This window comes from Vulpes lagopus, chromosome 12, assembly GCF_018345385.1.
Source record: "Vulpes lagopus strain Blue_001 chromosome 12, ASM1834538v1, whole genome shotgun sequence".
In the NCBI taxonomy this organism is placed as follows: Eukaryota; Metazoa; Chordata; class Mammalia; order Carnivora; family Canidae; genus Vulpes; species Vulpes lagopus.
Genome location: NC_054835.1, coordinates 4,491,779 through 4,516,121, shown reverse-complemented (window position 1 = coordinate 4,516,121; position 24,343 = coordinate 4,491,779). Strand labels below are relative to the sequence as shown.

Below are 24,343 nucleotides of genomic sequence, written 5' to 3'. Positions count from 1 at the left end.
GAGACAATACCGCCACCTGGTGGCTGCTCGGGTGCATCACGGCAGGAAAGGTTCCTCCGCTCCATCAGCACCCGCCATGCTCACCCGTGCTGGACCCTGGGCAGCGCAGAGGGGCAGAGGGCGGCAGGGCAGGGGCATGCCGCCACCATTAATCCAAACGAGCAACACAGGAGGCAAGGGTAGGCTGGGGGGTGGAACATGAGTGCATTTCTGCTGGTGGCTCAGGGGCAGCTGCCTGGCTGAGGCGATAGGGAACCAGGGGTAAAAGGTTGGGAACTGGAAGCATCTGGGGGAAGGCTAGCTGGAGTGATGGATGGAGAGAAGTTTCAGGAGGAGCACGCAGGGTCAGAGAGTGGAGGACCTGGAGATGTGAGCCAGGGAGGACAGCATGCTGGAGTGGCACAGGCTGGGGCTGTGGTCGGCGGAACCACCTCGTGGCCTCAGCGGGGACCGTTCTAGGAGAATGGAGTGGGGTGGTGCGGCCGCCCCTCAGGGGTGGGGAGAGGAGGCACAAGGGAAAGAGATGTAGCAGGCGGACCCACCCCTAACGCACAGAGTCCCTGGAAGTCGTGGTAAGATGCAGATTTGGACTCAGAAGGTGGGATGGGGCTCAAGAGTTTGCATTTTCAAGCACCTCCTGGGCAAATTGCTGCTGCTGTTCAGAAGGCCAATTCAGACCATTCTGTGGCCCAACCGGTGGGATGTGGGTGGGAGTGGGCAGAGGGCTAGAGGCATGAGGGCTGGGGGCAGCTGTGCATTGGAGGAGGCTGGGGGGCTTTACCCTGGCTGCTCTCAGGCCAGGCCTGAGAGATCCTGCCTAGGGCAGCAGACAAAAGGCACCTCCAATGGAGCTGCAAGAAGTCCCGAGTGCACACACTGCCTCTTCCGGACACACAGCCTGAGCCCAGTCCTCCCTCTGCCTGCCCCCCCCCCCCCCCGCACCGTCCCCCCCCCCCCATGGCCAGGACTCTTGGCGTGGGGCACAGATTGCAGTACCCCCCCCCCCCCTGGGAGCTTTCCCTTTTTAGGTTATCTTGGCTGCAGAAAAGCACTACTCCCCCCCCCCCCCACCTCTTGTTTTCTCTAACTCCCCAAATGAAATTTCAACATATGTCCCCAGACATAATCCCCCTTAGGCTGCGGATAACCCTTCCCACAGACACTGTCTTCTGCCCGGGATTGCCGGCCCCAAAGTGTTTGCCCAAGAGACTAGGGCCGCTTCTGGAAGGCCTTTCACTCCCTTGGGCAAACAGCGAGTACCTTTGAAGGTGGATTTGGGCCCGGATCTGTTTACTCAAGACATTAGTCTCCTGCATAAGGAAAACCTGCACTCGCGTACAAACAGCAAATCCTTTTTGAATTAAAAAAATTTTCAATTAAAAAGCATTTGGGTTCGCAGAGCCTAGCCCAGCGGAGCGGTGCTGGGCCATGGCGCCCTCTGGTGGACACTAGCCTTCACAACAGCTGCGCCTGGAGGTCTCTCCAGGAGATGTCACCGTCAGGGGTTATATCTGGGGCTGTCCCTCCACCCCAGAGACCCTGCAACTGACACATCGGGCCTCTCTAGCTCTGGGGTATGAGCTCCCACACAACTGTTGTCCTGGTAAGGGGGACATGTGGACCTTAGCTTCCAGCTGCACTGTGGTCGCTTGGACTCTGCCTGACTGGTTAAAAGGGGGCAATCAAACCCTCCTCCACTCACAGAGACCTGAGACAATTTGCATGAAAGACCCAGTCCTCCTTATGCACCAGAATCAAGGTTTTTAACCAAGCCACTGGTGCCTGGGGCCCTGGCTGGGGTGGGGTGGTTCTGGCTCACCTGGCGGGGCAACAGTTTTCAAAACGCCCAGGAGATCTTATTGGTTTGGCGAGTGAGAAGCACTGTCTGAAAACTTTAACCAAACAGAACACAGATGGTCCCAGATTTACCACATTTCGACTTTAAAACAGTGCAAAAGCGACAAACGTTCAGTAGAAACCACACCTCAGATTTTGCATTTGATACTGTCTTGTGAGGCTCAGCAGCCGCAGCCTCCAGGCAGCCATGTGACTGTGAGCACCAACAACCGATATGCTGACAGCCCTACTGGCCCCATCCGACCACCCTGTTTTTCCCTTTCAGTACAGTATTCAATACATTACATGAGATAGTCAGCATTTTATTATAAAATAGGCTTTGTCTTAGATGCTCCTGCCCATCCGCGGGCTACTGTACGTGTTCTGGGAGTTTAAGGCAGGCCAGGCTAGGCTATGTGTTCGGTAAGTTAGGTGTATATTAAATGCATTTTTAATTTACAGTGTTTTCAACTCATGGTGGGAAGTAACCCCACTGTAGGTTGAGGAAGGTCTGCAGAGGGGGGAAAAAGGCCAAGCATATACCCTCCCTCCCTGGATCTGGTAATGATCAGATCAGGGACTCCAGAGGAGAAAGGGCGGTAAGGGATTATTTTCAGCACCCAAGTTTTACAGACATGGAAGCTGAGCCCTGGGGCAGGATCAGACGTCCCAAAGGTCTGGAGGGAGCTAGGGCAAAGCTGGACTAGGCCCACTGTGGTCCCAGGGGTGGGGGGCAGTCAGTGTCAGGAGAGAGTCTGCACCCACCTCTCATGCAGGTGCAGCTCAGAGGTGGGGGCAGACAGATGTGAGCCAATGAGTCGACCTAAGTTGGCCCTGGGGTGGATCATGAAGAACCTGGAAAGCTGTCAAGAGCAGGCCTACAGGGGCCAGGCTGGGTGAGAATAGATGGAGAAGTAAAGGGGCCAAGGTTTAGGTCCACAAGTCTGGTTCAGGGGTGTACTGACACTGAAGGGTGGGCTTTGGCCATCATGGAGGGTCCTCCAGGCAGACAGATGGGCCTGGCCCCATACAGTTAGGAGGGTGGGTGAGGTTCCTAATGGTCCTGCCTTCCCCAGAGCCTGCCCCCTCAAGCCTGCCCTGGCTCTAGTTCCCCACAGCCCCAGCTGTGGCCTGGGCTCTGCTTATCAGCTGTGCTTTAACCTGTTCCGGAATTTCAGCTGTGGGAAGCCTCCACTCCTCCCTGGAGGGCTCCACGTCCTCCCTCTCGGTGTGCAGAAGCCTGGCTGCTGGAACTCGGCCCCTGGGGAAGAAGAGCCAGTGCCACTGCAAGAAGCGGCCACAGGAAGAGCCTCACCTCCCCAGAGGGCAGCCTCATCTATGCACCTGGAGAGGCCTGTCTGCTGATTTGAATACATCCCCCTCCCTTTAAGCTCCCGAAGGGGAGACTGAAGACTAACGCCTCATTGGACAAGCTAAGACTGGTGACACTTTGTGATCTGAGGCTTCTTACTCCCCCCACCCCTGGGGAGTCCTTGTTTCATACTTGGATTGTGGTTCCACAAAGATATCTGAAAAATTGGGTGAATGGAGGAAGTGCTGGGGTCCAGACGAGCATGTAGAAGTGCTTTACCCGGAGGAGGTCTGTCCACATGCACATGGGGGCACAGGGGAGTGACGGTGAATGCCAGGGGTGCCCTTCCCATTCCACAGGAGGTTCTAGAACACCCCATAGCTGGGGAGTACAGGCCTGGAGCTCTAAAGCCCATGACCCCAGTGGTCCCTAGTAAGGTGAGGCGGCTCCTCCTAGGACCAAATCTGTACACCCCGTGAAGCTGGTGTTGCTGTCTTTCCACTACAGGTGAGCACACCAGGGCTGTGAGAGGCTCAGCAGCTTTCTGATGCCACCAGGGGTCAGGGGACAGCAGGAACACGTCTTTAATGCCACAGTCAGATAGGGATGCTCTCATTTCACACAACTGCACAGAGCAGTTGGCATGGCTCTTGCAAGCCCTCAGGGAAGCCACGTTGGTTTCCGTTCTGGCTTTCCCACTGGATTCCTGGGGTTGAATCTGAGAGAAGTAACCCCGAGTCGGGGCCCTGAGCCCCACCCAGGTCCACTGCTGGGCCTTTTCCTGAAGACCCACCTGCTCCAGCAGGAACCATGTCTGTCTGGGCACCGTACCTGGCTTCGAAAGCAACTGCTCAGTTCATGACATTCATAGCCTTCTGCTGGCTCAGCCCCTGCATCCTTCCACTCCCAGGGGCATCCAGGCCCTTTCGGGGATCCTCAGCACCCAGCTCTAAGCCTGGAATTCCCAGGACGAGATGGCGACCCCTACTAGCTGCTCTGTATGGCCTGCCTCCTGGGCTCAGTGCCAGGAGAGCCCCCTGTCAGGGCACCCTCAGCTCACAAAGCACCTTCCAGCTAGGACCCGGACTGAAGAGCATCCAAGAGCTTCTGGGATGGTGGAGTGACTCCTGCATCCCTGCTCCACCCCGTGGCAGAGCCCCAGGCAACCCCCCCCCCCCCCCGCTCCTCTGGACTGAGGTTTGAATGGGTTCTGCAAAGACCTTTCCCCATGCCATGGCTCGTGGATCTTTCCTCCCTCCCTGCCCAGCACCGAGTCCTAAATGGGCCTGGGCCAAATCTTTGTGCCTTTCCAGATGCTGTTCTCCCTAGAACACTTTCTCCCTTGGATGGATAAAACCTTACTGTCCTTAAAGGCCCAGTTAAAGGGGCACTTTTTCTGGGATATGTTCCCTCCTCCCCTGGGGAGAATTCATCACAACCCCCTCCACAACACTTCACATATCCTAAGTGCGTGGTCAGGACAGGCTGTGGCCACTTCTGTAGCTCCAGAGCCTGGTGGAGGCTGTGGCCTAGAATGGATGGATGGATGATGGGTGGACAGACAGATGGACAAGTGGGTGGATGGATAGATGGAGGGATGGACAGATGGGTGGGTGGCTGGCTGGACAGATGGGTGGGTGTATGAGTGGGTGGATGGACGGATGGATGGGTGGACGGACAGTGCAGGAGAGATAAAACTCTGGGCACAGCTCAGCACAAAGGAGAGAGGGCAGCCAGTTTAAGGGCTACATTCTGGAGCAGGTGGTAGGTGATTCTGACATTCAGTTCAGCCCTGTTTTCTGACATCTCACAGCCTTTGAGGCATGACGGTGGGATGAGTCCTATCGTGTGGTATTTAACTCAGCATGAGTTAACTCACAGTCCTGAGCCCAGTGCGTGTCCACATCACCCCTGTGAATGCAAGATTATGAGTCTGAGTGCACTGTGTATCTCCAGACACATATTATGTGCAGGCTGGGTGTTCACACCTTGACCTGTGGGGTGTTTAAAAATAAACACCGAAAAGTTGAGAGATTGCATAAAATGCCAACATTTTCCAGCTTTTCCAGAAAAAAAATAGGAGGCTATGGCAATTCTGGATGTTCATTCCTGCGTCTGGAGACTACTTCCTTTAGAGAACATGTGCTTTCCCATTTGCCACACTCCCCACCGTTCCCTAGAAACTGTCCAACCAGGCAGCACCAACTGCCATGTTATCACCACAACTGTATTTTGTGAGTGTGTGGGGCAGTGGGAACTGTGTAAGCAAGAAAGTGAAATATTCCTGTACCCATGACTATCAAAAGTAGGAAAACAGATTGAGAAGGTCGTGCAATTTTAAGGAAAATGGGGAACAGCACATTTTGTGGTGGAACTGAAGATGGCTGGGTGGCTGCTGAGGACAGGGGTGTACTGTTGTCCTTGGCCTCTCCCTCACTGTGCCCCCAGCTTGCCTGCTCTGCTGTGGGCATGGCTGCCATCCCCATGTCTCCAAGCAGCCGTGGGGGCTTCCCCTTCATTGGGTCAGCATTTTAGAGCTCACCTGAATATTATCCCCCCCCCAAAAAAATGGATATGTGTATTTTCCCTCTCTGAGGCTCTCTGTAGGAAATATGGGAACCACCACCACTTTCTGGTGCTGGAGAACGAGGAGCGTGGTCGCTCTGGGAAAGTGTGCTTCCTTATTCTTTTTCATCCTTATGCTTTTTCCCTATGTGAGAGGCAGCCTTCTAAGAGTTTAGCTTGGGGAGGTATTACTTTAAAACTTGGGGTGATAGTTCCCAAAACATGAGGAGGGAAAAATCCTTTCGTGAAGAACTTGTGGAGGACCACATATTTATTTATCTTGACTTCGGTCTGTGGGAGTGAGTGTATGACTCATGATGGCAACCAGGGCAGGTGTTTCTGCTGCCAAACATCACCTCTGCCTCAGCTTCATTTCCACCTGCTCAGCCTGCTTCTCTCATTTCTATTATGAATGCCCTGGGCTGCTGTGGGAGCAGGCTGGGGGGTGGCCGCCACTGGGGTGATGCTGCTGGGGGGACACTGCTGTCTGCAGAACCAAAGGGGCATTGGGGGGCTTGGAGACTCTCAGAATTAGGAACTCTTAATATAATCTAGCACATTAATATGCCCGTGGAGAAAATATATGATCATCTCAATAGATGATTAAAAGGCATTTATCAAAAGCCACCATTCATTCCTGATAAAAAAAAAACATTTAGAAAAATAGAAATGGATGGCTAATTCTTTAGCAGGATAAAGAGAGAGGTCTATATATAACAACCCAAGACACAGTATTATGGGTTAATGTTGAAATTAGAAACTTCTAGTAATGCACAGGTAAGACAAGGAGGCTCTGTGGCTGGAAAGCGCCAGGCAAGGTGGCGGGCAAAGGCATTGGGAGAAGGGACAGATTCCAGATAGGAGGCCCCGTCAGGGTTTGCAGATGACATAACTGCCTGCCAGGGACACCAAAGCAAAGCAACTGAGAAAAACACCAGAAAAACAGTAACAGAAATAGGTGAGGAGCTTGATATATAATATATATAATCACTTGATATATAATTACTCAGTCTACTCTGCTTGGTGACAGAACAAACCTCCAGATGGAGACTCTTCACCTAAATGACACAATAGCTCCTCTGTTAACCTATGTAGTCACTGCAGTTACAGTAAACACCTAGTGGGGACGCCTGGGTGGCTCAGTCAGTTAAGCATCTGCCTTCGGCTCAGGTCATGATCCCAGAGTCCTGGGATTGAACCTGTGTCAGGCTCCCTGCTCAGTGGGGAGTCTGCTTCTCCCTCTTCATGCCCCCTGCTTGTGCTCTCTTGCTCGCTCACTTTCAAATAAATAAATAAAATCTTTAAAAAAAAGAACCCACCTAGAACAGAGCTTTTGGAACCCTCTTCCAGAAAAGGTTCTAAAGTGAAGCTGGAAGAATAATCATGTGAATATAATTAGAAAAACTGGGGGTTATAAAGAAAGAACTCTGTTGTATATTAAAGCTTATTATAAGGCTATAGGATTCCAAACAGTGTGGCAATAATATAAAAAGAGCAGAGAAGAACAGAGTCAAGAGAAATGTCCACAGATCCACTTACATAAGAGAACAATATGGTAAAGACAGCACTTGAAGTTCACTGAAGAAAGTAATCAGTGTTAAGAAAATTAGCATTAAAATTAGCATCTCCTAGAGCATTACTCTAGGAGAAAATAAGGCTTCTAATTTCAGATGGATTAAGTAGTTGAAAAGAATATTAATATATTAAACTATGAAAGAATGTAAGAAAACAGGACTGATTATTTGTACAAACTTCTGACACAAAGCCCCAAATAAATAAAATGTTAAAACGTAAAGACAAAGGAGTCCATGAAAAAATGAAAACAATTGTATAGCAGGACACATTATTAACAGGAATAAAAGCCACTGGTTAAAGTGTTCTTTAGCCTGCGACAGGGAGAACGTTGTTATAAAGACCATAAAGCATTCTTAAAAACACATGAAAAAAAATCATGAACTATGCCAATGGAAAAAAACATGGCAAAGGGCCCAAACAGAAGAGATTTACAAAATAAATACAAGTGGTTGATAACCATATGAAAGAATGTTCCCCTTCAGATGCTGGTGATGCTCGGGCCACAGCGAGAACGTGGGAAGCAAGGGCCCCTCGTACACTATGGGGCGCAGCAGGGAGGTCTCAGTGTCCGCGCCCTTTTTGGAAGGCAGAACCCAAAATGGGTCATATATATTCTACTAAAGACAGACCCCGGGGAGCAAAGACACATGTTCAAGGAAATCTACTGTGGCTGTGTAATAGCAAATCATTGGAAACAACTCAAAAGTCAATCAATAGTGGACTGCTTGTATAAATTATGGCATAATCATAAAAGGGAAGTATGTGTAGTCATTAAAAAGAATGAGGCAGGTCCGTGTGACATGACACAGAAGGTTGTGGAAGTGAACAGCACGGCAAGAGCCAGCTAACACCTACACGTGTGCAGGTGTCCACTCTTTACATGTTTCGACGACATTTGAAGTCTTATAAACACGTGCAACCTTTGAACTCAAGGGGAAAACACTAAATTTTAAATAGCTGATTCTGATCGGCAGGGCAGCTGGTTCAGATGATAAAACCGCCCGAGAGACCCGCCACGATTTACAGGGGAGGGAACTAATCTAGTCTGTGGTCATACTCCTGACGAGTCCTGTGCTGGTCCCCAGGCCATAGCCCATATTTCAAGAGAAGCCTTACACTCCTCCTGGGCCTTCAGAAAGGGCATCCCTGAGACTAAGTCATTAGGTTTCTTTGTTTTGGGCAGGGATGATCTCAACCCAGTGTGTAAGGATTGGGGTGGCAGCTCGGTGCCTCTGAGCAATATAAAAAAGGGGCGCATGATAGGTTAACATCGATATTTTAGCCAACGTTTATTTAATAGATAAATTAGGCAAGTGTCTTTCCCCAGACGTATCCGCTTCCTGACTGAAAAATACAAACGATTCTAGGTGGTGAAAACGGTCAACCTCGGCGGAGAGAAGGCTGCTGATTTCCCGTTGCAGTGGGAGGCCTGACCACTAGATGGTGCAAAGGGACCACGAATTTTGCGACCTCTCCCTCCACAAAATTCTTTAACGTTAATAAGCACAATGAAAGCTTTCCAAAAGTAGAAAGAATGAACAATTGTGCTGGGACATGAACATTCTGCTTTTATAAGATTGGGACTCTGCCACTTCATTACTGATACAAAAATCTTCCGCTTCACTTTATTCCCGCATATGCAGGTCCCAAGTCTACTCTCATCTCCTGCATCTGAAGGGGCCCAGAAGCCCCTGCAAAGTGCTTGTCCAAAAGTTGAATTTGAATTTTTTTTTTTTACCTTGCACTGCCAAATGTGTTTCCATTAATTTCACCTCAATGTCGTGACGTAAATGCTAGTGGAATCAGCCCCAAGCTAAATAAGCAATAAGCCCCATTTTTCAACACACAAACACATAAAGATGTCAGCTCAAACTGTTTACTAATTAACACTTAAAAAGACACAAATTAGATATGCGTGGCTAAGAGCAATTATAATCAAGACGAATTTCTCTAGTCATTTGGGAACTGAGAAAAATGCCTAATTGCTGGAACCAATGTTTTAAAAACTGAAATCACGCCAGTTAGCAAATATGTTCATTTAAAGAACATTCCACGTGACTACACTCTTGAGGATTGACTACAAACATGAGAACAAGGAAAATATTTAGGTATAAAATTAAAATTTTAAGCTCTCTTAGATTTATAACTTCTTCATTAAATATGTCTGCAAACAGCAGCCCATAAAAACCTGTAGCAATTAAGTGGTTAAATGAACTGCCTCCCTTGTCAATTTTAAGGGAGTGATTAATATTAGATCGTCCCTTTACTAATTAGACTCTCCCGTGTCTTTCAGCTTTAAAGTCGAGTGAAAATGGAGGCTGCGTGTCCTACCAGGAAGCATGGTGGGCTAATGACGCTTCCCCTGCCAGGCTGAATTCTCAGCGTGGCACCCACAGAAGGCAGGGCGAGCACCGTGGTTTCCTGTGGGAGGCCGGCGCAGGGGGGAGGTGGCTTTGTCCCGAGATGGAAGGCGCTAGGAGGCTGGGTGCCGCTTCATCACAGGCATTGTTGGCTCCTGGTTTTAAAAGGCTTGCAGGGTGCTATATGCACGCGGCGTGAAATCCACAATCAAGGCCGCCGTCTCTTGGCCATTATTCCTTGAGATGAGGGACAGGGACGTGAGACGGGGGTGGCCCGGCCACAGGGCGGGTGGGGCGCTGGGCGGGGAGGAGGGAGAAACAGTCGTGGCAAAGGGCACAGAGACACCGGAATGATTTTAGAAGCTGCAGCCTGGGCTGTGGAGTGGGGGGCGCTCCCACCCTGGCTGTGACGGGGGATTCATCAGATGGAGAAACGGGGCAACTGCTTACAAGGGAAATAAAGAGCAGCAGAGACGGAGAATATTTATATGCCCATCTTCTCACTCCGAGAGAAGACGCTTCATCACAGGGGTCGGCTGCAAAATTACACTTTTCCTGACTCTTGGATAGAGAGAACCTTTTGTTTGGGCAGCGGGGAGGACAATGAGGGTTTCACCGGGACACGGTCCCCGGGGTCACCACCACGCTATGGGGGAAGGGCAGGGGCCAGAGAGCCTCCCCATCACTCCCGAGGCCCAGGGGAGGTGAGGAAACTCACTTTCTCACACCTCGGGCACATTTTTGCGGCAGAGGCCCTGCTCCGAGCCCGGACGGACGCAGGTGGCATGGACAAGGGCTGCGGGAGGACAGGCCGGGCCGGAAGGAGGCTGCCATCGCCACGAGAGTGACAGCATTCAAGGGGGGGAATTTCTTTATTAGCCACAGCTTTGCTTATTTTCAACACCCACACCCGAGAGTATTTCTTAGTTGCGAGAGGTTTCACGTTTGTCAAGAATCTATTCCCTCTGCAATCTGCTCAATGGCAGGCAGAGAGATGTTAATCACAACCTTAAAACAGGACCTTCCTTGGGGGTCTTTCAAGAAACTTAACCAAGTGCCACATGCCATAGCTTCTGCGGGGGTTGCCATGAAGGCAGGAGCAGCAGCTGCCAGGACGAGTGCTCCACGAGGGGTTGGGGCCATCAGGCCTGTGGAGCAGGAGGCCAGGGCACCTGCCTGGAGTTGAACTTATGCGGCAGATTTGGTGTGCTACTTCAGGCACCCAGACTCAAGGTGTATCCTCTACCTACCCTGCTGCCTCCATCATCCACATGGTCCGTAAACATCCTTGTGAGCACCCGGTATGTGCCCATCAATGTGGCAGGTGGCTCTGGTCTACACTGCCAGCGGCCTCGTCCCGTCTTCCTACTGGCAGGGCCCAGGGTCATGCTTTTTCTGAAGCTTGCCTGGTTTTGGGGGGCCTGGAGGTGTACTGCCCACCCACACCTAGGGTGATACTTTGTTTCTCTCCATCTTTACTTGGGCAATTCTTGGGTGTGGCAGGCTGAGGTGCACTGTGGGGCCCTGCTGTGGGGTGGCCCCTTCTTAAACTGGCATGTTCCCTTTGATCCCTAACCACCAAACTCAAGGCTGGCAGGGGCATGGGGTTCGTTCATGGAGTACACTGGGTGATGGGGCACAGGCTTAAATTCAGAATCATTCCCCAGGCAGAGCATGGTCAGTAAAGTTGGCAGGAAAGCAAAACTACCCAGTTCTGGGCAGACAGAGGAACGTGCTGGCATCAGCAGCATGCACTTCAACTTCCTTCATGGATGGGACCACCTGAGCCCAGGTCTCTGCCGTAAACCAGGGCAGTATCACTTCTCCACACAGGGTGCATGCAGGGTGTGTGGGGGGAGGGAAGCACCTGCCTAGCACAACGCAGCCTCCGTGGACGCTGGCCTCTCCCTGCTGCTCAGGAATCTCAGAGACCCAGGAGGTGTTCAGGATGGGCAGAGAGATGTGGTTCTGGTCATATGTCTGCCCCTGAACCCAGAGGCAGTCTTCTGCCTTTTTGTGGGGAAGGGGTTTGGTTTAATAGTGTAAAATATGACAAAATAATACATAGAGAGCAAAGGAAAGTCCTTTGCCTAGATCCCCTTCAGCCCCCCGCCCCCCAGGGCAACCAGACTTGCCGGAGATGGAAAGGAGCAAAATCATCCTGACCCAAGGGACATCCAGCTACTCAGGCCCAACCCTTGGAGCTGAGAGCCGGGGCCTGGGGGATGGTGGGTCCGGCTTCTCCTTGGCCTCCGGCTCATGAGCAATGTAGAGATCAGCAGCGAAAAGGAGGAACTTCATGTTTATTTATGGAGAAAATTCTCTGCCATTGTTGCCGAAGCAGCAGTCCGTTCACCAGAGCGTGATATCAACATACTAATCACCATGAAATGCACGCCGATGGCCGGGGCCAGTAACTTCTAAATCCTCAGATTAAATGAGGAACCGCGGCATCCTTGACTGTGGTGGTATCTGTGATGGTTTTACAGCCTAGTTAACATTTCTAACCTTCTCTGTTCCCTTTTTAACTCCACTTTAATTTCCTTCAACAGAGAACAAGACCTGTGTTTTTAGCCATCATTGAAACAAGAAGTAAAGTGAGGCATGGTCATCAGGGATGTCACTGCTTGGCCTCCAGTGGCTGAGTGGCCAGCCAGGCTGACCTAGGTCAGATGTGCACTCACTTGCCCCCCTTCCTGCAGGACAGTAATAATGGTGATCACGACCGAGGCGGTGGCCCTGGCTGGCAGTCCCTGAGCAGCAGCACGGCAGACCCTGTCCCGGGCCCTCTACACGACCATCTCAGTCAAACTTCCTAAGTGCCGTGCGGGCAGTATTTTCATTACTCCCCTGATTTACAGAAGGGAAAACAGAGGTTCAGAGCAGTTAAGTGGTTCTGCTGAGACCCAAGCATGGGTGGCCAAGTCCAGAATCCATCTGTACCCTGCCAGGCTCTCTCAGAGTGCCGGATATCAAGACAACACATTCTAAAGAATTGCACGTTTGAATGGCATTTCAGATCTCAGCATGAGAATGTCAGTTTCTAGTGGCTTCTGCAGCCAGCGCTGAGCCTGACACAGGCCTCACCTACTTTGCCCCATCCCAGGAACTCAAAGGCCCAGCCTGTGTCAGTTGGACCAGCCTTCCCAGCACGATTGTCTCCATCAGCCCCTTGGAGGGATACGGAACCACGGGCTTCCAGGCATAAGGGGCAGGGTTTGGAGTGTGACCACGGTTCTCAATCTTGTCTTGGGCAAGACCTTTCACCTCTAGAGTCTCAATTTCTGCCCCATGAGATGGGGAGGAATGGTACCCACTCGGCCAGTGGGAACCTGTGGAAATGTAGGGAGAGCCCCCAGCTGAAGGTGAGCACATAGCAGGTGCTAAAATAAAACATGGATAGATGGCAGATAAGAGAAAGCACAACATCCAGACAGCTGTCTGCTTGGTCCAGCACACGCTACCTCACAATCTTCAACCCGCGATGCTGGGCACCTGTGGTTACATATATTCACATACTGTTCCTGAAAACCTAGGAGATACATTCTCCTATTATCCTAGCTTTAAACAGAGAGAGGACGATTTGCCCCTAGTCAGCATGGAGCTGAGTTGGACATCAGTTCATATGACCTTGTCCATCCTAAAGGGGCCATAGGCTATGCCCCTGGCTTTACCCCTGCAGCCGCAATACGCCACTCTCAAAGGCCTTCCACACATACGCCACCCCACTTAGGACCCCACGTGAAGGCTGTCTGTAGAACCATCTATGGCTACCTTGCTTTGGAGAAGGGCTGACACAGAGCTCCATGGGCACAAAGATCTCTAATGTAGGAGCTGGCCACTCTTTCCCCCACATCCCCCACCCCTGAAACCTACAGATGACAATCAGGTTGGTTTTTATGATTTACTGAAATCAAAGACAAAGGGGGACTTTTTTGTCTTGTTTTTTGCTATGACAGGTTTAGAAATTTGTTGTACTACATTGATTCAATTTTCCTTGATTTCAGCCATCTTTCAATAATGCAACCTGCTTTTGCTGGCTGGGTATAAAGGAGAAAACCCAGAGGAACTGAGAATATTGAAATGGTTCTACCATTTCCATCTTTGAGACAAATGTTCCTCTCAGAGGAGAGCCAGTTGCAAGCATGTGACTGCTTAACAGCCGTCTATACATGAAAGACAGCACACAGATGTAATGCTGTCTTATGAAACACGCAAGACATGGATGGGTCTGACCTCCAGTTTTGTCCCAATCTCTCAGCTCTTGTTCCTCAGAGTTGTCACATGTACTCCAGTCTTGGGTTTCTTTCTGTTTTATTAGGAAAACATCCCAACTATGTTGAACCAGGCTGCCAAATGGGGTCTGGCTTATCGGGTACAACGGAACGAATCCTGATCCTGGCTCTAAATTGTGAAGAGGTTCCTCGGACGTGTCCCCAAACCCCTACTGGTGGCAAATAATAAAGCAGAGAAGGGAGGGAAAGGAGATTTCATACCCAGCCCCCAATTACCACCTTTTAAAAATAGGGGCATGTTAAAACCTGGTTTTCAGATAACACAAGGAGGTGTTGGTCATAACTATCTTGAAGCAATAGACACATTAAAAGTGAGTTTCTTTTTCTCAGGCATAAATTTGAGTGACATGGAAGTGTTTTCCTCAGAGGGGCACCCCACAGCTAGGTCCTCCCCATTCCTGGGACAGAGCCGTACAGGGGGGACCGGAGACCTCATGGTGAGCAAGCAGGCCCAGGCCCCACCTGCCCCAACTCTGGGCAGCTTGCTTACCTCTTTTTCAATTTCTGCCAGAGATTTGATGGTGATTCCCAAGAGATCAAAGGGCTGCATCTGCAAATACGGATCAAGTCATTCTTTTAAAGGGCTGGAAAATGCTATTTCACATTTGCTTTTATGCAAAACAATTGTGACACCTCAAACCACCCTATGTGATCTAGCATTTTCTCTGCCCTCTTTCAACGGAAACCCACCAGTGCAAGTCTGTAGTGATTACAAGCAACATGAGCATACATTCCAGAGAACCTGGCTGATAGCAGGGCTGGTCCCTTCTGTTGGGGACGCCTGCTGAGTCATCTGTCAGTGGCAGCACCCAGGAGGGTCACAGCCCTCCTGAGAGACAGTGACAGTCACTACTGATAACTTCTGTCTTTCCTTTCTCCCTGCCTTGCTCTTTCTGCAGCTGCAGGGACAGAAGAGCACAAGACTTTGCCACAAGCCATCCTGACTGCTGCATCTGTATGGTAGAATGGGTCTAAGGAATTCTAGGAGGGAATTCTAGGTCTTCGAAAATGCAAGGTGAATGAAAAAACTGCCCATCAATTATCATTTGAGAACTCAATGGTGGTGAAAAATGGTATCACTGCATTTTAATGGGTGTTTCTATGATTTCATGACGATGGGAGCCTACTCTGCAAATGCTGGCTTTTCCACAGACAGCAGGAGAAATGAAATACCCATGGTAATAAGTCAGCTGGAGGCCAAGAGAGGCCTGGGCTGGATGCACAGTGAGACGTTAAGAGGGCAGTGGGCACCCTGTTCTTCCGGCCCTTGCTCTGAGCCCTCTCTGGGCACCTCAGCATTCTATATTCCTGAGAGAGGCCAGCAACTGGCAGCTGTGGATAAACAGGTGAAACTGGGTCCTGGAAAACCCGCAGGTGCTCGTGGTTCTGAACCGCAGCCCAGAGGTCGGGGCAGAGCTACAGCCCGAGCTGAGCCAGCAGGGGTTTCCTGCAAGGTGTGGTAGAAAGGCCAGCTCCCCAGTCCATGGGCCTGGATTCAAAAGAGGGCAGCTGTGAGTTAAATCACCTCATCATTTCCTCTCTTGCTCAGAGCAGTGTGGCTGGGCTCTCTCTCCTGGCCTGGCTGCCGGGAAGGTCGAACGGTAGAAGCGTGTGGAGGTACCCAGCACCAGACTTGGCCTGAGCTGCCCGCCTCCAGCACTTGCTGAGTCGGCACTGGTGGGCAGCAAGCAGCACATTTGCGAGGGCGATCTTGGGACAGGGCCACCAAATTAGGCACTCAGCTCTCAGGGCTGCTCTGCCAGTAGCCACAAAACAGTTTGGCTCTCCTGCTGCCAGCCCGAGTGGCGAGAATGGGGCTGCTTGCCCGTGATCCAGCAGAGGTCCAGCTGTTGCATCATTAGGCTCTAACTGCCCCACTAAACTTTCCCGATTGGAGCTGGTGCGCAGGACAGAACAGCCTCTGGGGGGGTGGGGAGCGGAGGGAGCAGGGCGGGAAAGGCGCCAGCGTCACCATGGCAACATGGCCAAGTGGCATCCGCTGAAGTTACTCATGCTCCGCGTGTCACGTCACGAGCATTTTTCAAGATTAAGCTGCTTACCAGAAGGGTTCAGAGGAGGCCTATTATATTTCATGGAAATGGAAACTACAGAGCAGGTCAAATTGCAAGCCGGGTGGTTTTAAGCCGGATCCAAGAAATACACTAAAAGATTCTTTAGCTGGTGCCCAAACTGGGGCCCTCACGGGGTATTAGCTACTCAAAGCAAACTTCTGCAAAAAGGACAAAAAACACTCAGAAACAAGTCTTTCGAGCCAGCATGGACCAGGCCTCAATCGCTGGGGAGGTGGGGGCAGGTGCCATCTGAGAGAGGGTCCCTGGAGTGCTAGGTGGGGTCTGCAGCACCAGCCCACAGCCCCCAAGGCTGTGATGGTGGGCACCCCTCATGGTCTGGTTCTAGCCTTTAGGCCCAGCCAGCTCATCAAGTCCCTGTGTCATCACAGGTAGCTCAGGGGCCCTGGCTGGCTGGTGCGTGTCCTGGGGTCCCTGTGGGCCTGAGGCGACTGGGCAACCACCGCTGTGGGCATGCTCACTAGCAAGCCAGCCCTGCCTTTCGGAGGCCCTCCTCCAGAGCAGAGAGTGTGGTTATCACAGAATCCAGCAAATACAATGAAAAAAAAATGAAGCAGCCTTCTTTCTGCGAGATGTTGTCATGGTTAAAAACAACAAAATTCATAAGTTGAACTTGGAAGCCAAGAACATTCACAACCAGTGAAGTTCAGCCCAATTTACTGTCACATTGGAAACAAAACAGCTCTGGGATGGCCAAATCTGAGTCTGCTAGTGTGTCTCTCTCCCTCCCCGTCCCTATCCCTGCTCTTCTGTTGCTCCTTGAGCACCTACTGTGTGCAGCGTTAGCTGGAAGGGACCAGAGAAGAAGCCCTGTCACAGGGACAACACAAGGGCAGGGGTGTGAGGGCCGCCAGAAGAGCCCTGTGTGCTGAGCAGAGGGAGTGCAGGCTGGCGGTGGCAGAGAGGGCCATCATGCATAACACTTACACTTTCTGGAACGCAAGAAAACTTCTCTGAAATCATAAAAGGTACACCATCCATTGCTGTAAAAGAACAGGAGAGAAAACGGCATTGAGACACCAGTGATGTTCAGTGACTGGGGACGGTGACAGTAACAAGTTGACATGAGCAGAGGCACCACCCTTGCACCCAGGACATGCACCTGCTGGTGGAGGCCAATGCCTAGCATGTCCTCTGAGCACCACACAGAAGTGCACACAGAGCCATGGGGTCAGAGAAGCGTCTAGAGCCTCCCCCTGGAGTCTGGCCTCTGACCTGTAAGGGGTGGGAGCTATCGGAGCTGGCAGCAGGACAGACGTGCATGCAGGTGGGGAGGTGGGATGGGACAGAGCTGTGCTCTGGGAGGTGGGCAGGGAGCACGGTCAGAGATATTCTCTTGGCTGGGAATGACACTGTATCCCAGGCTGCTGGCCCCACAGGAAAGGTCTAGGTTGGAAAAGAGAGTGACTTTGGAGTCAGAAAAACTAGGTTTGAATCCTGGCTGGGTGTTGGTGAGTTTAAGTTACGTTTAAAAGGAGGATGGTAGGGGGGCACCTGGGTGGCTCAGGTCATGATCCCCGGGTCCTGGGATGGAACAAAAAGAGGAGGATGACAGGGCTGGTAAGAAGGGGTGTGCGTGAGCCAGAAGTGGGTGGGGCAGCAGCACAGCCACCACGGTTCACTCTCCATCTCCTAGTCCTAGGTTTTGCAGCTAACTCAAGGCGCCAGTCTGCTCATTTTAACAGGACACTGGAAGAAGATGGGAATGGGTCCTTGGAGAACGAAAACACCAGGGCAGAGGGTGCAGTTCCATTCCCACAGCCCTGAGGGAGGTAGTCTTCTGGCCCATCCTGGGTCCTGCCTTAGGAGGACCGGGGGTAGGCCTGGTGATACGGTTCCCTGGAAGGGGATGTTCTCTGCTTCCCCCAACATCTAAGATGGGAGCTTCTCTGGTATACAAATGGCAGACAGTTTCTTTCAGTCCTAAGAAAGAAGCATCGCAGAAACAGAAAGAAAAGCAGGAGAAAAATAAGACAAAGAGAAGATGTTTGGGACAAATCCACTCTGATCAGCAAGATGAGCCAAATGGCTCATTTTAAGAACTGTTCATAATGTATTTCAGGGAAGGGAAAATGAAGCCGCCTCTGGTAAGTCTGAAGTAAAGGAAATAGCACAGCGGCCCCAGCTGCTGCCCTGGAAGTCTCCTTTCTTTGGAAGGCTGCTGCCCAAGGCCTGGCCCTGGGCTCGGACAGAGACACCCTTGGCCGGGGGCCTTCTCCCATCTTCGGGCCCCCAGGGCCAGGAAGTGTGACACCTTTCCAGAAAGGACAGAGTAGGGGAGGACATGGTGATCTTTTACAGTATGTCACACGTTCAGACATATGAGTGACACTGGGGCATGTGTACCTGTGTCCTCATGGATGGCTGGGAAAACCCATCCGTGAACAGACGACCCTTTAAAGACCACAAGCTTTCTAGATAGGGACAGGATGGGGTCCTACCCGAGATCCAAGAAGAGGCCATGCTCCCTTCTCAGCAATTGCCACCATCTGCCCAACTCAGGGTGTGAGCCAAGGCCTATAGCCATGGCACTCTGAGGTCTGACCCCTGATCCCATGACCCTTCCTGTGCCATGGAGACATGTGGAGACCATGGAGACCACTCAGCACCTGCCATCATTTCACAGATCAGGGCCTGCTGAGGGCACACAGGTAGTAAGCCAGAACTCCAAATCCCTTGGCCCTTCTATTGGGTATAAAATGGAATTTCTGAGAACAAATCTGCCTCTTCCAGACCAGGACCTTATGAGGTTTCGATGAGCATTATCACGTCCTCCTGAAGCCTCCAGGTGTCCCTTCTACGAGCTCCTTCTGATCAGAACTACAGGCCAGGAGGTGGGTGTGTACTGGAACAGTCCAGTCAGAACTGCCATAACCGTCTCCCCAAACCCGCTCTTCCCCGGGCCTTCTCACTCACTGGTCAGGCGCCACCCTGCTCCTGGCCATCCCGAGTCAAGAGCTGGAAGCCATGCCTACTTTGCCTCTCCTTTAAATCCCCCAAGTCCACCGCCGTCACCTGCCAGGGCCATGTCACTCTTTGTTCTCCGTACACACATCTGCACACACACACACCTTTCCCACGTCTCTCTGCCTGCTAGACAGATGGCAGAGCCCCCAGCAGAGCTCCCTTTGCACACCCCTGTATTGTACTCAGGAAGCACCTGACCAAATGCTTGGTGAGTAGCTTTCAGCTAGTGCATCTTCAGCATGCATCCCCAACCTGAGCACCCCTGATCACTCATTCACTAGGCTTTCTGCGTTAAAGACAATAGGTCAAGAACTCCCCCTCGCTGCTGACAGTGCTTCCATCTGAATGTCAGCGGATGTTCGGAGAACTTGTATCCTGAAGGGGAAGTAGGGTGACCTTCCACAGCCTAACCACCCCCTGGGAATGAGAGGCGTGGGGAGCAGTGAGAGCAGGAGTGAGGCAGAGGTGGCTCCTGTTCAGTCCAAGGCCGGCAGCCACACCAGAACCCCACACAGAGGGATTCCCAAGATGGGGGTCCTCCCTGGCATGTAAGGGCTTGCAACCGCTTCACCGAATGCCCTTTCCCCTCCTACCCTGGATGCTGACATCTGGCTGCTCTCACCTCCAGTTCCTTCCTCCACTACCTCATTCCTCAGGTGAAGTCCTCACTCCCAGACCTGGAGAATGGTGGAGGTGTGTTGGGGGCCAAGGGCCAACCCCCATATGAACAAGCAAGGTATTTGGCAAAGGCATGCCTTCTGGCCCTTGGGTAGGGTCAAAGGCAATTTCTTCACAGAGCAACTTCTTGAGGAGGCTGAAGATAGAAGACCAGAAGCGACATCCTCACCGGCCCACACCAAAGGCAGCCCTTTGGGAGGGAAGAAAGTACCCTCAAGACTGTGAGGAGAGGCAGCAGTGGCCTCAGGGTGGCCTTTGGGGCTATGCTGGCCTGGCTCAGCTGATGGGGCTCAGCAGCAGAGGCAATGGGGGCAAGACCACTCAGATCCAGTCTGACCCTCAAAGGATGCTGCCTGGTAAAGGGAGGGAGATGGGAACTTTGGGATAAATTTCTGCTTTCTCTTAGGGTTCATGATGGAAAGATGAACACAGTCTGATCCTTTTCATGTTCTCTCAGAAAAGAGACACAGGAGGCTGTGTGAGGGTGACAGCGACTGCTGTCACAAAAGAGGGGAGGCCCCTGGCCCACAAATGGTGGTGTCCATTCGGACCTACGTGAAGTGGGAGGAGTGCCACGGTACGTGACTGTGTTACAATCCCGGTGTGAGATGAGGGAGCTGCCATCTTGGTCTGCTCTGGGCTTGAGTATCAGTTCAGTGCAGGGACCAGTTCTCGAGGGTCCTCCCATGTGGCCTACGGGGAGTCCCAGGATGGTGGAGGATCTAAAGTCCCCAGGAGATGGGAGGAAGCCATCAGGCCTGATGCTCCAGGAAGGGGTCATCCTGTCCATTTTTGTTCACCATCACCCCCTGCCTGGCACACTAGAACCCAGCACCGTACCAGCACATGGAGAAGTGCAGTAAGCTGGGGGCCCTGGTCCAAATAAGACTCGAAGGTAAGCGTAATCACATGTCTGCCCATATTCTCATAGCTGCCACAGGGTGAGGGCTAGATGCACGGTTCCTTTCTCTGGGGAAGACGAAAGGGAGGATGAGAAGAGCTGGCCAAGCAGGGTCCCAGCAGAGGCCATGTGTTGGGGTGCTAGGGAGGGATCTGGTGTGTTAGGTGGAAAGTGATCCGTGGGACTGCTGAATCCCCTTCTAATTTCAAAACATCCTTTTCTACTCTCTTTATCTGGGAAGCCATTCTATATTTTAAAATATCTAGAGATTTGCCAAACATAATTCTTAAAATCAATGGCACACATTTTTCACGTGTTCTGCAGGAGTGTTCATAAATCATCTCCATCCTGGCTTCTCATGGGGGGAGCCACGTTTACTTCCTTCCTCTCTCTCTCCCCTGGTTGAAGCCAGTATTTTGTCTTCACTATTCTTTAGCGCTCCAAGACTGTGACACTCGCTCTAGCCTTCAGTATATTGCTGATTCTACTCAGAGGGACGTGTGCGGGAGAGCCAGAGGAAGAGCCATGAGTGAGGGGTCCTTGCTATCACAGAGTGACTTTCATCTCCCTACCTACCCTCCCCCTGGGGTTCACATGGGGGATCCCAGATGGACACCGCCAGACTAGTCCATGGTCATAACCCAGAAGCAGAGACAGTGCCTGTCCTTTCCTCACTGGCACCAAAGGTGGCATTCCTGGGGCACGCATCAGTCTGCTCTCCAAGTCCTTCAGCTCCCAGTGTGACATGACAAAGGCCACCCCCAAATCTGGGAGGTAACAGAGCTGTTCCCGAGGCCCAGTTCTACAAAAGAGAGAGGACAGAAAACCCACATTTGCTGGTTGCGTGCTAGATAATGGACATGTGTCAAGTCACTTAAGCCTCAACGTGATCACTTGCAGGTTATACTCAAGGAAGCCGAGGCTTAGAGCAGTCAAGTAGCTTGATGGAGCCAGGAGTCCAGATAGTGGGGGAGGGGGCGCTGCAGTAGGTGTGGTGGGAGGGCCTGGGAGGCCTGGCAGCTCAACAGCCTGGGCCTTACCTCCCACTCAGCGGGCATGGGCATGTGGCCCGGCAGGCTGCCCCACCACCCTGAGCCTCAGCTACCCCTTCTGTGAAATGGAGAGAAGATGGAGCTCCCAGGAGGCTGGTGTGAGGGTGACAGCAATTGCTGACAAGAGAGAGGAGGCCCCTGGCCCACAAATGGTGGTGTCCTTTCGGACCTAAAGCCATGTCCAGGCACACTTCCTTTTAGTACTAGGACACTTTTTCCTCTTTTTAAAAAATTTTCTTTTTGGTGGCAGTTTTAACAAAACGCTGATCCACGGCACAGAGCAGCGTACAGCAGATGAGAGCAAGGATGTGCTGTGGGCTCCGTAGTGCAATTAGCATTCTCCTAAACAAACGAGCTTCAACAGAGCTGTAATTAAGCAGGCCTGTAATTAAGTATATGCCCTTTATCATAACGATCATGCTTAAAAATGGCATGATGCATGGAGCTCTGTTATTAATGCTGTAATCCCAAACTGAAGTGCGAGTACATAGAAATCAGTGTGTCAGGCCTGTCACCAGAGTGTTTGTAAAATACATTAAAGAAAAAACCCAGGAAACAATGAGCTCATTCAACTGTTCTTTTTACAATCAGGCACTACAAGTCAAGAGGATTGTGAATGCTTACAGAATCTGCAAGGTTTAAACAAATAAAGCTCTAATCTGCTACTGTATTAATACCACCCCTGATTTTAAAGAAAGAGAAGAGGGGGGTGGATTTCTTTTTTTTCCCCAACTGACCCGAATACCTGACTTTGCTGTTCTTGGGGAAGTAGTTCAATTTGCATGCTGTATTTGTTTGGACATAAAATTGGACTCCTGCTGGCAGAGACAGCCCTGCCACAAATCTGTAGGAATTCTGCTGGCAATGGGATAGGGTTATAGTTCCTGCATCTTTCCTTCGTGTGGGAACTATCATTTTACTTGCCAAGGCGGTCCCCTCAGAGCCCCGCCTTATTTTTCAGACTTCTCCGGGCTCTGCTCAAACCCACCACTGACTAATCCCCACGGGCTCCAGACCCCGGGCCACCCCACTGCCTCCGGATACCCACAGTTGCTCCAAGCTGCCAACCCCTTCCCTCACGGACATCTCAACGAGGAAGCACTCCAATCAACACATGTATTAATTTCCACATGCTTGATAAAGAGTCTTAAAATCATGTGGCAAAAACATGTGATACTAAAACAAAAAGTCTCCATTACCAGCATCTCAACTGTCATCTGCTTATAGCTGTCATGTGGTGTTATGTGAACTGGAGTCATGGCACCTCGAAAGTACTCACAGAGATAGATGGTGGTGAATGATGTGGCTTTATTGGCAGGTAGTCACTTTCAGAATAAAGTTAAATGCAGCTGGAATGGAGGGAAGCCTTTAACCCTGGCTACCTGCTTGTAAATAATCAGCAACCTGAACCTCTCTTCTCTCCTGTCCCGTGGCTTCAAAAGGCCTTTACAATTTGTGACGGGAAAGATGCTAACAATCTTAAGATCTCAAGGCCTCAAGACCTCAAGGCCATTGCTCAAAACTCATTTGCAAACCAAAACACCAAGCCTGATTTGCTTTCTCAGAGATTTCACTTTGGGGATATTCCTTGGAAGATATTTGTAGATATCTCCAAGACTGTCTGCTCGGTGACATTCCAATTGAGTCCACACCAGGCCAACAACTTTCTTCTGGATCCCCAAAGTAATTTGTTCTGCCAGTTATTCAAAGGCCAGAAAATAGACTTAGCAGCCACAGTAACCTCCCAAGGCTGTCAGTACTGTGGGGAGGAGGGAGTGGGCACCAGAGTCAGACACACATGAGCCCCGGCCTGGCTCAGCCACTTGCTGGCCCTGGGGCTTCGGGCAAGTCACTCACCTGGGCTGGGAATTGCACCTGTCAAGGGATATCCATGGCCACTCCGTGGCACGAGCGGGCCGAGGGGATGAGCCTGCAGAGGAGTGAGGGCTGAGCACAGCTGAACCTGCGGCAGGCACTCAGCAAGTGGTAGTTACAGGCGATTGGCAGACACCAAGCAGGCACTGCTCCTCAGAGGTGTGATTCAGGCTGGATCCACCCTTGACTTGGGACAAGTGTTTAATCCCTCTGTGCCTCTCTTTCCTCAACTGTAGAAGGAAGGAAATAATCCTACCTGGATTGCTGTGATGTTTAAAGGGGGGTAAGAACATAAAGCCCCTGGTCACTCCCTGCTCACTCTCACCATAATCATGCCCTTCCAAGGAAGTAGACCCTTTCTAGTTTTAACTAGAATAAACAGCAGGTGGAGAGCCAATGAAGGTTTGCTGCTATTAGGAGCAACCACATGCCTCTGGAACACAGCTGTGGCCTAAACAAGCAGTTTAATCCACAGCCAGTCCTGGATGGAGGAAAAGTCTTGATATAGGACAGGACAGGCCTGGCCTCTAGCTGCTCAAGGGTCTGTGTGGCTGGTGGAACATCAGGTACCATCACCTGCTGGCGGGGCCTGGCTGCATGGGCACGAGGGTCTGCCTCCTCTTAGAGGCCCTTCATGGTCTCCTCAAGACTAACATGCAGGCAGGGTCTGACGGACGAGTTTTCAACTTTAGGATGGTGCAAAAGTGATACACACTCAGTAGAAGCCGTACTTCAAATTTTGAATTTTGATCTTTCCCTGAGCTACCGATGAGCCACTGTATGATCCTTTCTCTTGGCACAGGGCAGTGGCAGCTCCTAGGCAGCCAAGTGACCACG

General features: G+C 51.3%; 1 protein-coding gene across 5 annotated transcripts in view; it reads right to left on the bottom strand.

The window, feature by feature from the left end:
- MVB12B (multivesicular body subunit 12B) overlaps positions 1–24,343 on the bottom strand; it is a 187,260-nt gene that overhangs the window by 7,753 nt on the left and 155,164 nt on the right. For 3 of the 5 annotated variants that reach the window (XM_041724476.1, XM_041724471.1, XM_041724469.1), the window contains 3 exons: positions 16,961–17,016; positions 14,434–14,493; positions 9,893–13,031 (listed from right to left, as the gene is read on the bottom strand). In XM_041724476.1, the coding sequence (XP_041580410.1) occupies positions 12,918–13,031; positions 14,434–14,493; positions 16,961–17,016 (230 nt within the window). In that variant the 3' untranslated portion in view covers positions 9,893–12,917. The other 2 variants (XM_041724477.1, XM_041724470.1) reach the window with 2 other exon arrangements.